The 17497-nt window shown below is 39.1% G+C and overlaps 1 protein-coding gene across 1 annotated transcript in view; it reads right to left on the bottom strand.

Moving 5' to 3' along the window:
• Positions 1–17497, bottom strand: part of LOC146835034 (cytochrome P450 4B1-like) — a 318638-nt gene that overhangs the window by 34635 nt on the left and 266506 nt on the right. The window contains exon 10 of the mRNA XM_085602694.1: positions 12665–12729. Within this exon, the coding sequence (XP_085458820.1) occupies positions 12665–12729 (65 nt within the window). The remainder of the gene's footprint in view (positions 1–12664; positions 12730–17497) is intronic.

The following is a 17497-nucleotide window of genomic DNA, read 5'->3' on the forward strand; positions in this document are numbered from 1 at the left end:
GTTGGACTCCATTTTTACAATTTGTACGGAAAAGTGTCCGGGCCGTTCCGTACAAATCGGATCCGAAAAGTTTTATTTTTCCCATACGAATCGTACTTCACGGGTCGGACGGGACTTGTACGGAAAAATTTACCGATACGAGTCGGACGGGAAAAAAACATACAGGATCGGAATCGGCCCCTGAGTGTTACTTATTCCAAGAGTCCTTATTTGCAGCCATTTTGGTTTTATATTTATGACGTTACAGTCTAGATTCAACGTGGGCATGTACATGATATGCACTGACATGTACACAAGAACTTTTGTGCCAAATTTGATGCAAATTGTAAGATATAAAATGATTTTTTGATATTTGTCAGCATCCTTAATTAGATTAAATGATGTCATAGGCAAGATCCACTTGGGGTCTTGTTCTTATATGATTACTATTACAAAGACGAATGTATGTACCAACTTTCACCTTTCTATCACATAGTGAACATTATTTCAGTCTAACAACTAGACTATAACACAATACTTTCAGTGCAGACCATCTCTGTCTCTGGTTCTCAACTCCTCAGCATTTATGCTCCCAGAAGCAAGCATTTTAGGGCACAGGCATCAAAGCCAGTGAAGGTCCAAATGGTAATGTGGAACAGTTCAAGAAACTCACTGCCCCATTTCTGGCAGGCACTCAGGTCAGAGGGAGGAACAGTTTTTCCTATAACAGCAGCAGCAAATCTGTTTGCAGGAGGAGCAGCATCTTCCATTTTCTTCTACATCATGATGACTCTGGAGTGCCAGTGAGTTTAGCATGTTTATTTTAAAAGATGAACTAGTATGATGTTTATATGTGACCCTACTCTAATCTCTAAAACGCCCCACACTTTACCATCTGTCTAGTGCAATTAATCTGTAATCAATTAACCTCAATCTACATCAAACATACATTGTATCTTCAGTTAACCCATAGAGCACATTATGCTATTTGATAGTTGTTTCTATTTATTATAGTGACAAATACGGTTGAAGTAAATAAAGTTTAAAAATGACATCTTCAACTGAAAAAGCAAATGAAAATCATGTAACAAAAATGCTACGGATAACAATGGTCGTAGTGTTTCCCAGCAGCTGCCATCTAGATGGCATGACCATCGCTAGTCACAGGCAACATAGTTGGCTACCTAAGGTGCCCCCTAGTGGTGGGTATCTTCACCATTCAATGCCTGTGCTGGCCAGATTGAGGTCTGCAATTGTAACATTTTCGTGATTCTGAGATTGTTTATTGAATCACCTAAACAGATAATTCCCTTTTGTTACAGCAGCTAACTACTTCTCTTACTGCCCACTGTTAGACCTGTCAGCCTTAAGGTGGTCCTTCCCCAAACGTTTTGCCTTCCTCATCCATTGTCTACTGACCTCATCTTTGCAGGGCTTAGGACTCTGTGCACTTTGCTACTGCCAACCAGTTCTAAAGTGGTTGTGCTCGCTCCTCTAAACATGGTAACATCGGCTTATACCCAATTGGCAGAGTTTATGTACTTATAAGTCCTTAATAAAGTGGCAGCACATGCGCCCAGGGCCTATCAAGTAAATGATACCAGCACTGATCGTACCAGCCACTTAAGCATCCCCTTAAACATGTCTCAGGTCTGTGTGTGTGCAGAGCCTGTGTGTGCAGTTTTCAACTGCAATTTTGAGCTGGCAAAGTAAACATTTTGCCAGGCTCATACCTTCATTTTTAGTACATATAACTCACACATAGGGTAGGCCCTGGACATCCCAGAGGGCAGGGTGCAATGTATTTAAAATGCAGGGCATGTACTTTTCTACTTTATATGTCCTGGTAGGGAAAATCTCTTAAATTCATTTTTCACTACTGCAAGGGCTATCTCTCCCATAGGATAATATTGGAGTTGCTTATTAGCTTTTGTAAGTGTAATTTCCAATTGGGAAGGGAAAAATAGTTCATGTTTGGTGTTAATAGAATCACAATTTAAAATACTAACTTATGGTGGAGTCAGACTTTAAATTGGAATTCTGAAAAGGCCATTTTTAAAAAGTTGCCATTTTCTTGCCTCAGTCACTTCGTGCCTGTAGCCTGTCTGGTCACATGACTGAGTGTAACTGACAGTTGAGCTTTGTGTATTCCAAATAGACAGCCACACACACACACAATAGGGAGCTTAGGTGTGGCTGGAAAGGGCATCATTGGCAGGATAAGAGTGAGGAGCTGAGCCCAGCCCCACTTACAATTAAATTGGCTGTGTCCTGCCTCCACACAAAGAGCTACATACCCCCTGCAGTTAGTCTGGAACCAGGGCAGGGAAGGCAGGAAGCCTGGGGACTTCATAGAGAAACCTCTCGGTGGTTCTCCCCCACTTTAAAGGCAAATCTAGGTATAAATACAGGACTTCAGACAGCAACTCTTCAATACACTTTTGGACCTGTGGATTCTCTGCCAGGAAGAAGGACTGCTGTGCTGCTAGAAAGACTATTCCTCAGATGGACTGCTGCTCTGAAGAAACTAGTGCCCTGCTGTGCTGACCTGCTGCCCTCTTGCCTGGGGAAGAAGAACTGAATGGTATGCAGACATAATATCGATGTCTAAATATCAATATACGATTATATCGATGTTGACAGAATATCGACCATCAAGAATATCGTCGACCAGAATATCGACCTGCAGATAAGAAATATTGTTTTAATTAATATCGATGTTAGTAACATTGTTAGTATCGTAGTTAATAATATCAACATTTTTTTTAGTGTTTTGTATGTTAGTATGTGTTAAAAGTATAGTTTATTTTTGCAATGTATGTTTGAATATTTTACAAGTAATTAATGTTATGTTAATTAATTTTTGCGTATTTTAGTTCCGTAGTGGGTTGTGGGTTTATAGGGGAATAGGATGAGAAGTAATGTAATTATAATATGATTAATAATTGTTTAGAAGTTATTAATTAAAAAAAAAACACATAAATATTGTGTTTTAGTTGTTCATAGGGGAATAGGATGGGATGTAATTCAATTTAAATTAATTAATAAATCATTTTATTAATTAATATTTTTGTATTTAATGTATATTGTTAATTGTGTTTATTAATTTGTAATTAATTATTAATTGGTTCTTAATACTTAATAATTAATTGGTAAATATGTCAATTGTGTAATTTTCTGAGGAGCGGTTTGTGGTTTTATAGGGGAGTAGGGTGGGAAGTAATTTAATATAATTATAATTAACTAATAATTGTATTAATTAATATTTATGTAATTAATATTTTATTTTAGTAATTGTGTTCAATATGTTCATAATTGACGTTTATAGGGGAATATAGTGGGAGGTAAATTATTTTTGAAAAATTAATTATTTGTTAATTAATGTTAATTATTTTGCAGGAGTGGGAATACTAAATTATTCCCCTCCGCTATAAAACACTTTCCCTACTGTTACACTTGGTGGAGTGGAATAAGTACATTATTCCCACCCGCTATCCAACACTTTCCCTACTGTTGCACTCGCTGGAGTGGGAATAGTAATTTTTACCCACACGCTATCCAACACTTTCCCTACTGTTGCACTCACTGGAGTGGGAATAGTAATATTTACATACCTGCTATCCAACACTTTCCCTACTGTTGCACTCACTGGAGTGGGAATAGTAATTTTTACACACCCGCTATACAACACTTTCCCTACTGTTGCACTCGCTGGAGTGGGAATAGTAATTTTTACCCACCCGCTATCCAACACTTTCTCTACTGTTGAACTCACTGGAGTGGGAATAGTAATATTTACATACCTGCTATCCAACACTTTCCCTACTGTTGCACTCACTGGAGTGGGAATAGTAATTTTTACACACCCGCTATACAACACTTTCCCTACTGTTGCACTCGCTGGAGTGGGAATAGTAATTTTTACCCACCCGCTATCCAACACTTTCTCTACTGTTGAACTCACTGGAGTGAGAATAGTAAATTATTCCCCTCCGCTATCTAACACTTTCCCTACTGTTGTATTTGCTGTAGTGGGAATAGTAAATGCTTCCCCTCCGCTATACAACACTTTCCCTACCATTGCACTTTTTGTAGTGGGAATAGTAATTTTAGCCCCTACACTATCCAACATTTCCCTACTTTTATAGTTAATGAAGTGTAAAAATGTTTTTTTTAAAATAAATATTAATTTTAATATTAATTTTAATATTTTAATGTATTATATATATGTTATTTTTATATTTATATTACAGGTTTATGTGTAATGTCTAATTAGAGCGAAACACTGTGTCAGGGGTTGCTTTTACTCATTTCAGGTTGGCTTGATTGGTATTTTACCAATTCAAAGCTGTAATAATGTGCCTGGAGTGGTAATTGGCTTTTGTCATTTTTCAGCTCGGCAAGGACAGCACTGTGCTAGTCCTATGCTTAAAGACTTTGCTGTACAAATGTCAAAAGACTTTGTCCTTTTCTATCTCGGCGTGGATGGCACTGTGCTAATCCTATGCTTAAAGATTTTGATAGAAAAACAGACATTTGAGGTGAGCAGATCTAGAGTGTCGCTGGTGTTGAGAGTGCTCCATACAGGAGCTGCTTTCCACCTAAACTTGAGAACTACCCAGAGTTCTCTGCTTCTTTTTTTCATAATTTATTCGTCACTCTATGCCTGAAAGGGTATTTCTTTGACTTATACTGGGTGCTTCCTTGTGTCTGGACAAAGCTATACCTCTCTGAAGAGCTCTAATTAGAGCGAAACACTGTGTCAGGGGTTGCTTTTACTCATTTCAGGTTGGCTTGATTGGTATTTTACCAATTCAAAGCTGTAATAATGTGCCTGGAGTGGTAATTGGCTTTTGTCATTTTTCAGCTCGGCAAGGACAGCACTGTGCTAGTCCTATGCTTAAAGACTTTGCTGTACAAATGGCAAAAGACTTTGTCCTTTTCTATCTCGGCGTGGATGGCACTGTGCTAATCCTATGCTTAAAGAATTTGATAGAAAAACAGACATTTGAGGTGAGCAGATCTAGAGTGTCGCTGGTGTTGAGAGTGCTCCATACAGGAGCTGCTTTCCACCTAAACTTGAGAACTACCCAGAGTTCTCTGCTTCTTTTTTTCATAATTTATTCGTCACTCTATGCCTGAAAGGGTATTTCTTTGACTTATACTGGGTGCTTCCTTGTGTCTGGACAAAGCTATACCTCTCTGAAGAGCTCTAATTAGAGCGAAACACTGTGTCAGGGGTTGCTTTTACTCATTTCAGGTTGGCTTGATTGGTATTTTACCAATTCAAAGCTGTAATAATGTGCCTGGAGTGGTAATTGGCTTTTGTCATTTTTCAGCTCGGCAAGGACAGCACTGTGCTAGTCCTATGCTTAAAGACTTTGCTGTACAAATGTCAAAAGACTTTGTCCTTTTCTATCTCGGCGTGGATGGCACTGTGCTAATCCTATGCTTAAAGATTTTGATAGAAAAACAGACATTTGAGGTGAGCAGATCTAGAGTGTCGCTGGTGTTGAGAGTGCTCCATACAGGAGCTGCTTTCCACCTAAACTTGAGAACTACCCAGGGTACTCTGCTTCTTTTTTTCATAATTTATTCGTCACTCCATGCCTGAAAGGGTATTTCTTTGACTTATACTGGGTGCTTCCTTGTGTCTGGACAAAGCTATACCTCTCTGAAGAGCTCTAATTAGAGCGAAACACTGTGTCAGGGGTTGCTTTTACTCATTTCAGGTTGGCTTGATTGGTATTTTACCAATTCAAAGCTGTAATAATGTGCCTGGAGTGGTAATTGGCTTTTGTCATTTTTCAGCTCGGCAAGGACAGCACTGTGCTAGTCCTATGCTTAAAGACTTTGCTGTACAAATGGCAAAAGACTTTGTCCTTTTCTATCTCGGCGTGGATGGCACTGTGCTAATCCTATGCTTAAAGATTTTGATAGAAAAACAGACATTTGAGGTGAGCAGATCTAGAGTGTCGCTGGTGTTGAGAGTGCTCCATACAGGAGCTGCTTTCCACCTAAACTTGAGAACTACCCAGAGTTCTCTGCTTCTTTTTTTCATATATATATATATATATATATATATATTTATAACTTTACTTATGTTTCCAACATTTTATAATTAAATTAAATAATTATTTAATAATATTATTAAGTTAATCTATATATAAAAAAATGTGTTTAATTTTTTTTATGTTACATTTATCATTTATCAGTTTTTTCCATGTTTAAATAATTCTAACTGTTTTATTAATTATATTTATTATTTATTTTTACATTATTTTTAAGACATTTAAAAAAAAACGATATTTTAAACAACGATATTTTAAACAACGAGATTTTTGTACTTACCACTGTAGAGAGAGGCTGTCGATATTCTGCCCATCGATATTGTAGACTCGATATTCCTGTAGCTTGATATTCTGTCCGTCGATATTCTGTCAGTGATCCGAACTGAACCTGTAACTTTATCTTGAACCCAAGGACCCCAGAGTGAATCCAAGGGCTATTCTGCTGTCTTCCTGATCTGAGCTTCAGGGACATAAAAGTCTCGACAACCAGCTACTTGACCCCGCTGCAGCAAATTCTGGACCCCTAAGTGGTGCCTTTCAGGTCCTGGACCGTTGATGGCTCACACGTTTTTAAATCAGGCTTTTAGGCTCTTTCTGACAGTTAACGGGCCCATTTGCACTGAGACCGGGCCACTCGCGAGACACTGGCAGCCTGTCTCTTCACACAGCAGAGTCGACCGCCCATGGGGGACTGCAAACACGAAGCACCAGTCCGCCTGTCTGTGACGTTTGGCCTGCTCTTTGTGCCACGCTGACAACCACCCGCGATGCTCTCCTTGATCCCTATGACCCTTTCCAACGAGAACAGGACTTTTGGCACAAAACTTGGGAAGTTAAACCTTCAGCAGAACTAATGTGAGCCTGTATCCGACTAACGCTCCATCGTGGTCGGTCTGAACCTTTGACTGTCCAGCGTGACTAGATAGCCATACTTGGTGCTTTATGCTTTTAGGTGCTATTTTATACTTTATTCTTTACAAATTCATCACTTCAGTTCTACTCATTGGATTTTTGTCATTTTGATCTTGTTTTAGTTATTTAATTAAGCTCTATTTTACTAAACTGGGATCTTTTTGTGTTATGCTTTCACAAGCTTACGGTTTGAAGTGTTGCAACAAATTCTTTACACATTGCCTCTAAATTAAGCTTGCCTGCTCTGTGCCAAGCTACCAGGAGGCGAGCAGGTTAATTTGGGGTTTGCTTGTGCCTGGAAATGACTAATATTGGGGTTGCTGCTTGACCAGGACTCACACCACAGTCAACCAGTAACCCACCAAATTGGTTTAAATGAAATTAGTGGCTCATTTAAATTTCAGTTTAAGGTGCTGAAAATAGAGTGGAGAGGCATGGTGTGGAGTAGCGTAAAATAAAGTGGCACCAAATAAAGTGGCTTAGAATAGATCAGGGTACAATAGAGTGGGGTACAGTGGAATGACGTACAGTGGCGTGAAGTAGAGTGCCATACAGGGGCATTGTGTGGAATGGAGTTGCATAGAGTAGCGTGGACTAGCACAGAGCGGAGTAGTGTAGAGTAGAGTGGCACAGAGTAGTACAGTTGTGGGTGTAAGTAAGTAAAGCATCAACAGAGATTGCAAATAGGTTGAAAGCAAAATAAAGAGGAAGCTCTATGCTTTGTGTTAAAAGTAGAAAAGCACGTTGCATGGCCAGAAATATTATCAAAATGTTTATAAAAGAAAAGAAACAGAGCATTGCAAGAAAGATTTATAAATAGTACGTGGATAGAGAAGGAAGAACAAAGATGAGGATAAACATGTAATTGGTTCATTATCCAGAGAGAAGCTAACACAAGACTATGGGAGCTAAGCAATCGAATGATTGCAAATGGGAGTGACAACAAAAACTACTGAGTAGAGTGGAGTAGAGTATAGAGTGCTGCAGACTAGAGTAGCACATAGTGGCATGGAGTGTAACAGAGTGGGGTGGAGTAGAGTGGCATGGAGGAGAGTGGTGTAGAGTCCTGCAGAGTGACATTGTGTGGAGCAGATTGGAGTGGCATAAAGTGATGGCACAGAGTAGCGTAGAGTGGGATAGAGTGGCATAAAGTGGAACAAAGTGGTACAGAGTGGAATAAAGTGGCATAGAGTAGAGTGGGGTAGAGTAGAGTGGGGTGGAGTAGAGTTGCACAGAGTGGAGTGGCGTAGAGCTGAATAGCATAGAGTACTATAGCGTGGCATTGTGTGGTGTGGATTAGAGTGGAGTGGCATAGAGTATAATAGCATGGAATGGCGTAGAGTGGAGCGGAGTACAGTGGAGTGGCATTGAGTAGAGTAGAGTGGCTCAGAGTAGAGAGGAGTGGCCTGAATTGGAGTGAGATAGAGTGGAGTAGTGTAGAGTGGCGTAGAGGAGAACAGTTATGGATGTATGTGACTAAAGCATCAATAGAGACGGCAGGTAGAAAGCCACATAAAGAAGCTGTATGCCTGTGTCAAAAGTAGGAAATCGCATTGCACATCCAGAAGTAATACTGAAATGCTAATAAAATTTAATAAATTGTGCACTGCAAAAAAACGAGTGAGAAGAAAGACGAGGCATAGAGTGGCATAGAGTAGAGGATATGGAGTGGCATAGATAGAGTGGAGTGCATTGGAGTGGAGCGGTGTAGAGTACAGTAGCACAAAGCAGAGTAGAGAGGAGTGGTGAGGAGTGGGATAGAGTGGAGTAGCGTTGAGTGGTGTAGAGTAGTGCTGTTGTGAGTGTAAGTAACTAATACATCAACAGATGGAGTGAAGGCAACATAAAGAATCCGTATGCCTGTGTCAAAAGTCGGAAATCACATTACACATCCATGAGTAATAGCAAAAAGCTTTTAAAATAAAAAAACAGCACACTGCAAAAAAAGAGTACGAACAAAGACGAGTCGTACCGTGGCATAGAGTAGAGTGGTGTATAATAGAGTGGTGTAGAGTGGAGTGGCATAGAGTGGCGTATAGTAGCACCGCTGTGGGTGTAAGTAACAAAAGCAGCAATAGAGATGGCAGAAAGAGTGAAAGCAACATAAAGAAGAAGCTGTATGCCTGTGTTAAAAGTAGGAAGGTGCATTGTATATCCGGGCATAATATTAAAACGCATATAAAATAAAAAGCTGGCCATTTCAAAATAACCAGAAAGAACACATGTACTTGGTCCATGCTCAAGGGAGGAGCTAACACAAGAAAAGAAGGGAAGCCTATGTGAGCTAAGCAATCAAAAGATTGCACATGAGAGTGACAATGAAAACAACTAATGGTATACTGGGGACAGGTTGTAAGCCCACTGAATTGTAAACAATATTTCTCACAGCACAGCACGTGCTTTGTAGGCAGACCAAAGAATGGAGACGTACTGCAATCACAGCCAGTTACATGCCAGGAAACAATGTAATCGAGGTACTCCTTGGCATGTTGTTGACTCTGATCCTGCTGTTTGAGCATTTTAGAGACACCACCTACAAAGGAAAAATATCATAAGCCTTCTATGGGCAATGTATTGATTAAACTATCACCACAGAAAACTCTGCTCCTCGCTGACACTCTGAGTGCTTCAGCATCATGAAAAACAAAAGGAAGCCTGGAGTAGTTGAGCCCAAGCCAGTGCTTTAAATAGACAAGTACTGTCAGGTACTAAGGGGCATATTTATTAAGGGTTTTGCATCACCCTTGTGCAACCCAAAAGGGCAGAGTGATGTAAAACCTATAATGATATATACCAAGCCATACAAGGCCACAATGCATGGCCCTGCAAGGCTTGGTAAATCTGCAGTAATGCAAAGAAGCACAAGTTGCTGACTTGCATTACTCTTCCTCAGGAAGGCGTTCCGTGGGTGGAGATTGGATGTTCCCATACATCCACACATGGATTCTGAAGCATTCACAGATTTACCAATACTGATAGACCTGGGAATGCGTTTGAATGCTTGTCCTTCCCAGGAGATACATAACATGGACAAATATCTTTATTCTCCTAGTTGTTTTCCTCTTTCTTCATGCAAAAAGCCTTAGAATATTTTTTAGTGTGCAGGAAGGTGTCCATTGCTGCACCAAAACAATCCTGCCTGTAAAGCAGACACCCTGCACTTATTTTATTTCATTGGGAGAGTATCAGCATTTCTAAGTAGCAACGAGGGCTTTCGAATAGTGAGCTCATTTATTCTTTATTTTTTATTTCCGTTTCAATCACTGGTTCGGGTCTGAGTTCTCTAGCTTGCAAGCGTTTTCCCTTGAGTAAGACTCTCTACTGGAAAGGTATAAGATGCTCATATCAAAGTCTATAAAGAGGTCAAACAACTCACAGGCAATTCTCAGGGAAATAATCCTGGAAAACGAGGTGTAAGTCACATAAAAGACATCACTTGTAAGACGTGACGACACAGAAATAACTTTTGTTAATCACACCTATGTGCATCGCTGAATGCAGGAAGAGGTTAAGGAAAAAGCAAATGCTGGTCTGATATTTAAAAAGACATCATAGTTACTTATGACATTTGTAAAAGGTAGACATGTTATACGACTATTTTTTACTTTTTCAAATGTTACTTGTTCTTTAAAATATAATTTCATGTGTTTCCTAATGTCAGTTTGTTTCCTAATGTCAGTTTTACCAAACTTTGTTAAAGTTTAAAATGTTTTGTAGGAGTATAGTTGGAATTAATAAAAAGTTAGAAACACATTTGTTTTGTTGTGATTGCAAGTTAATTAGAATGTATTTTAGGATTTACATGCTTTTAGAGCACTGTTAAACACAATTAATTATGAATAGAGGGCTGTATGTGAGTTCATAGAAAAACGATTTCATGGAATATTATTACTGAGAAACCTTTTCATCTAAACTGTTTAATGGAAATCTTCAGGATGAATGGCATTTACCCTATCATAGAAACCAATTCACAGAATGTTTTTTTGGTCGAAATTGGCTTTGGAACACTTATTTTAGTGTAAATACAATGGTTGCATGTCTTACTTATAGAAACAGTTTTGTCAGAGATTTCAGTGCTTTACTTCAGTGGACATTATTTAATGTTTATAAATTTTACATTGTCTGATAATTACTTTGGATGCTTTAAATTCGCTGATTCATCACTAACCGTAAACACCATCAATCATTGCCCCCTAAAATCCCTCACAACACCTAAACTATATTCATTGCTGAAGCCTAAAAGCCCTTTCTACTCCCAAAGATCCACCATCCCTCAACCATAAAATCACTCTGTAACCCAAAAAACTTCTATGCATAAACCCCAGCTATTCCATACACCTTAAAAGACCTCAGCACACCCAAACTCCAACCATTCATGAAACCTAAAAAGCCCCACCATTCGTAAACACCAATCACCCATATGAGCTCCGCGTCACCCTACACTACTGATCCCTGTACCCTAAAAAACCTTTCTACATCTAAACTCTACCCGTCCCTGAATCCTTAAAACCCCTGACCACCCTTAACTCCACCCCATCCTGAATACTAAAAAAGTCTTCGCCACCCCAGGCTGCTACTCATAATTGAACCTTAAAAGCACTCACCAGCCCTAAACTCTGCCCAAAACCCCTCAATACCCTTACACTCCACCCATCCCTGAAACCTAAAAAACTCATACACCTAAACATCACTCATCCGTGAACCCTAAAAACCCCTCACCACCCCTTCACTCCATATATCTCTAAACCCTAAAAATCCCTTTCAATGCCCGAACTACAATTATTTCTGACCCATAAATCACCTTAAACATTACCCATCCCTGAACCAAAATACCCCACAGTAGGTCTAAACTCCACCCAAGTGTAATACAATTTCAGATTTTTCCTTAAAATGATCTTTCCTTTAAAATGTTTCGATTTTTTTTTTGTTGATTTACTTAAAATTATCTTTCCTTAAAGTAGGTTTTCCATGATTTGGTTTCCTCCAATGTGGGTTCTCCATTTTTGTTCTCCATTAATTCACACACATCAGAATAGAGTCCTTTTATGCAGAAACTGTCCAAACAAATATTTTTTATCTAGCATTCATTTATTAAGGAAAGAAAATAAACTTTCACAAATAAAGTCTTGCAGAGGAAGAGTGAAAGTTCCTATATCCGCTTCATGGAAGCATTTTTTCCTCAAATTTTCAGGACTGCACTTAGGAAGTGAAGAATATTTTGAAATTATGTGAGCAATGTGGTCAAATAGTAATGTATGCAATGAAATGGGTGCGTTATTTGTGCAGTGTTAGAATTTGGCAGCTGGGGCAGGAACAATAAGATGTCAACTAAAAATGTCTAGGTGCATTTCCTGACTAAGATGTTAGCTGAATAATTTAGCCTCAATATCATCACATACATCTGTCGATAATTTGCACTGCTACTTTCTTTAATGTCATCTTGCGGATATCAATTTTGAAATAATTGTCCAGACATTTAGGGAATAATGAGTAGTTCTACATCATGATGATGATAAAATTGGCATTCCTGGTTATTAAGGCTCCACCGATAATTGGTGGCTGCAGGACGTATTTCTACAGAAATTTAGTGGACTCATGTTTATGTTGTACAAAGTTTATCAGTTACAAAAAATTCATTGACAAATTGAGCATTTCACCTTTGATAGTATTTTTGAAGGAAGTCAGTTAATATTAATACATACCTCTGGGTCATTCCACAAGGTGGGGTCTCTGTGGATTGAATACATACTCACAACAACCATAGAACCTGCAACAAAAGGGAATATTGGGGCAATTAAGGTGGGTTCATCTATCAAGCTTTTCACTGTGCATGGGCCTCGATTACCTAGCCATCTAGGCACCTAAAACTCCTAAAATTGAATAGACTAGGGGCCATTTGTAGGTAGCATCACATTTACCGATTCATAAATACCGAATTTTACCGATTCGGTATTTATGAATCGGTAAATGTGATGTAGGTAATAATTTGGTAAATTTTACCGAATCGGAAAAATTCGGTAATTATGAATCGGTATTTACCGATTCGGTAATGAGGCATACCTTCCCATTGATTCCTATGGGCCTGGAGGCCCATAGGAATCAATGGGAAGGTATGCCTCATTACCGATTCGGTAAATACTGATTCGGTAATGGGGGGAGCATATTCAAGGGTGGCAGGGTGTCACATTGACACCCTGTTGCACCCCTGAATCTTGCATGTGTGCACATGTGGCGCACATACATGCCCTAAGGGCATGTATGTCTGCCACATGGCACTCTTAAATCTGCAAAATATTACTTTTTGCAAGGTATTCGTTATTTATCACCAACCTGTATTTGGCGGTAAATAACGAATTCTTAATACTAATTTTCACTCTTTAGAGTGCTCCCTACATATGATTTCAGGATTCTGTATTTAATTTACTGAATCCTGAAATTATGCCTCCTACATCTCAAATAGCTAAATACCGGTCGGTAACGGGATATTTACCGAATTTCGGCCGTTACCGACCGGTATTTAGCTACCTACATGAGGCCCTAGGTGTGGCCAGCCAAGTACAGTTGACAAACTGTTTTTAAAAATGTGTGAAGAGGGGCAATCTTTTATATATCTTAATAATTTAGGCTGGTCTGTGTATATCTGATATAGGCCACAAAACTACTTAGACTAAAAATGCCTGTTGAGTAGGTATCAAAGTCATCTACAAACCCCAATTTAAGTAACTGGCTAAAAGTGGCCTAGAGTCTAAGATGCTTATCTGGACACTGATAAGCTGGGCCAAATCCTGACTACCAAACCTAAAAATCAGCTTCTTGTGAATACATAAAACCTCAGTTGACCAGTTTTCAGCCTAGTACTATCCCAATGTACATGTCCATTATTGTGCACAGTCTGTTTTACCAAGAGCACAATTTTGAATGAGTCTGCAATTAATAGGAACAGAATATAATTGTGTGTGTCGGTGTTTTAATAAAATTATGGCTGTGGAAATAACAACAATATTCAGTGTTAAATTACCTTAATCATATAGAAGGTATTTTATTGGGGGCTGGACATTGCAAAATAAGAATTCCAGGGTGGGGGCTTGAGATAAGATGAACAAGGTAGTCAGGATGATGAATATCCCAAAACTAAGGTCAAAGTGCAATGAAATAAATTATGCCTTGACTAATAAGGTCATTCACTGGATCAGGTGTGAAAGGAAATGCCTTTGTGTAGTTATTTTATTTATGACATTTTTGAAGAGTGTGATTGCCTAAGAAAGCATCTTGATGCTAATGAAGGTACCTGATTGAAGTGGGACATGTCTGTAGAACCTTCCTGAAGGTCAGATAATGAGTGGCTGAATGGCGACCCAGGGTAGGAAATTCCAAAGTTTGGTATTGTAGAAAGACGAGGCACAATTTCCTTGATGCAGCTTTCTAATCTTTTGCACCACTAATAAGTGGGTAGTGAATTATGATAGTGTGAATGCCAGAGTGTACCAAGAAAAAAGTTGTATAAATGTTGAGAGGTGAGGTCTTTATTATGCAGTTTATCGAAACATACATAAGCTCTTAAATATTGAGCATTTGTGAATCTGCAGAAAGAAGCCTCTGAAGATGTGTGAGGAAATTTGAGCAAAAGGCAAACTTAAGTGTTTTGGGCATAGGTGAAAAGTCAAGGAGTAAAGCCCTAGATAAGAATATTTAGATGAGTCCAGGCAAAAACTATGGCTTACACACAATGCTATATTAGGTATGCTCAGGCAAAAAAGTTAAAATGTTCTCAAAACATTGATGTGAAAGAAGCAAGCTGGAGATTGAATGATAATTCTTCATGAAAGTAGCCTAACAGGGTTTCAGGGAGATGACCAGATAGAAGGATGCAACCTCCGGGAACCAGAAACCTCACATTTTTTTGATTCAATTTCACACAACTATGGCCCATTCAGGGACTGCGGTAAACCAGCTCTGGAAATTCCTGTATGTCAAATTAGTATACCAATGGCATAAAATAAATACAACATGCTGAAAGTTCTAATAAATCTGGCCAGTTGAGTCTCATACAGTTGAAACAATTTGGGGACATTGAGGCATTCTGAGGCTCTCCACAGGACAGCAACTGTGGAGGATGAGCAGTGAGGGAGTATTATTACTTTACTTGGTCTGATTAAAAAAAGTGGAGATCCAGTTCAAAACCTTTCCTGCAGCCCTGCCCCATGCAACTTGACTATTAGGTTTATGTGATACACTGCTTCAAAGATCACAATCAGATCAAGTGGGTCCAGACTGCAATAACTCCCTGATCTAACATTATTTAAATGTAATTTTGAACTACCATGAAAACCTCTGGTTCAGGGCACAGCTGGAGACTTGTTTGGAGAGAATCTAAAACTAAGATTTCTGCTTATGAAGGAGTACTATTGGGCATTGACTTATTTTCCCTTCCACCATAGTATTAAATGTTAGCAATTATTTAGAATATAAGTATCTACGGAAGGTTTTGTCAACAAAGGAATCATGCAAGGACTTTTCAACTCTTGAGAATCCAAAGTGCATTTTAAAGGTAGAATTAATCAAACTACATATCCTTGGTGCCATAGTAAGTGCCACAGTCTGTAAGATATGTGCCAGACACGGGTCATCGGGAGAGCCAGATTTAAAAACTTTCAATAATTAAAAAGTGTGATCTGGTGATCTATCCCTGAGCCGAAGATCGTGACGAGCATGTCCACAAACTGAAAAGGCATTCAGAGACAGAGAATCATAGACAGATTTCCATTTACCCATAATAAATAAGAAAAAGATTCAGAGAGGTGAACACAGGATATTATTTTGGGCACTCAGAGGTTTTAAGAACAGATGAATATTTTAAAGAGCTTCATAGAGGTGTTGTTAACTTCAGCCACACATAAAGGGTAAAACCGTGAGTGTTCATGTCTAATGGCTGTCGTATAATTGCTTAGGAACTCTGAGTATTTGGCATCATACAACATTGTGTAGCCTCAGTAAGGAGCAGGCATACAAAGGGCTGACTAACATGGTGTAAGATTGATTTACTAATGGGTGCAAATTTTCCAAAGGCAGAAGTAAGCAATACATTAAGTCACTCACTGACTGTATGATGAACACTGGCAGAGGAGCTTGCAGCACCCATGGAAGATACAATAACTACTTTTGCTAGATTTACATTGGTTAGTGGCAACCTTCCCTGGAAGATCCTACTGTACCTAACATAAAGCTGGCACATTACTGGAAGTTCTGAACTGTGGAAGGCTGGTTAGACCAGAGGCAGTTAAAATGTATTTTAAGATACAGCTATTGTGGTTGTTGTGAAAGGTATTGCCAAGAACAACCAGGCGTCTACTTGTGTTACTGCCCCGTGACTTGATATAGCTTACTCTCCTACGATTTCACTAGCTCAGCAACTGCATTTTAATATGAGGTAGAGCTCGCCCACACCCAACTCTAGGATATCCTGTATGATGCCATTTCTTGCCTATATAGTCACTGCCCTTGCTAGTGGCCTCCCTGATTCATGGTGGATTGACATTGGTATTTGAGTTGGTTGAATGGTTACCTTCTGGAATTATATCTGATTCAATTGGCCAATTGGGAATGCGGATGGGTGCACATTTGTATCAGATGAACCCGTTAGTGATTTTCAAGAAAACTGGGTGGTAGGCATGCGCTATAGGTAAGATTTTTCTGCGTAATCTCTCCCTGTATACAAGGGTGTCATGAGACAACTGTTTTCATGAAAATGAACATCACTACCCCCAGTCTGATAAGGACAACATTAGGCCACTGATAGGTTGTATCTATTGCATATATAATAGATGTCAACAATTTATAAAATACTGATATAAATCGAGATGCAGCATCTGAAGTCTTAACCACCTTGTGGAGCACCTTCACACTCATAAAAGGGAGGACTCTCACGCGGATAAAGATGTCGCTAATGGCAGTTGGCCTAAATGCATTTCTAGATTTTGAGGATGGTTCCTTCGGAGCAATAAAACGTATGTGCCAAAGATCCATGTAATGGGATCCCTGATATGTTAATGAAATATCCCCCCCTGATAGTGCAAATCAATTATATAGGAAGTGGTATAGTTGGTTTACAGTATGTAAAGGGATTAGAGGTTTTTCAATGGAAGGTTTAAATCCAATACACCACCCTACCCCACATTCTGCAGCTCTACAGCTAGCAGCAGTATCAACTCAGTCATTGTCAATATTTGGCCATTACTAGATGCTATGGATATGGCACAAGTCCTCAACTTTAGAGTTGTTAAACAGACTTCTGCTGACCAGAAATCTAAAAATTCAATAAGTGGAGAGAGATAATTACTTTCCTGGAGTCTGTTTTGGCCTCAGAGTTTTACTTTAATTTGCAAATATAAAGAGGAAGGTACGGGAAATACAATAGTATGCCATGTTTTACTGCACACACTGCTTGTGGTGGTCCCTGCCCATTTTGGTGCCGATTACGATCCTGGAAAATAATTTCCCGTACGACTCGTATCCGGTCTTTTTACCGTACGAATCGT

The sequence above is a fragment of the Triturus cristatus genome, chromosome 4_2 (genome assembly GCF_964204655.1).
Source record: "Triturus cristatus chromosome 4_2, aTriCri1.1, whole genome shotgun sequence".
NCBI classification, from domain to species: Eukaryota; Metazoa; Chordata; class Amphibia; order Caudata; family Salamandridae; genus Triturus; species Triturus cristatus.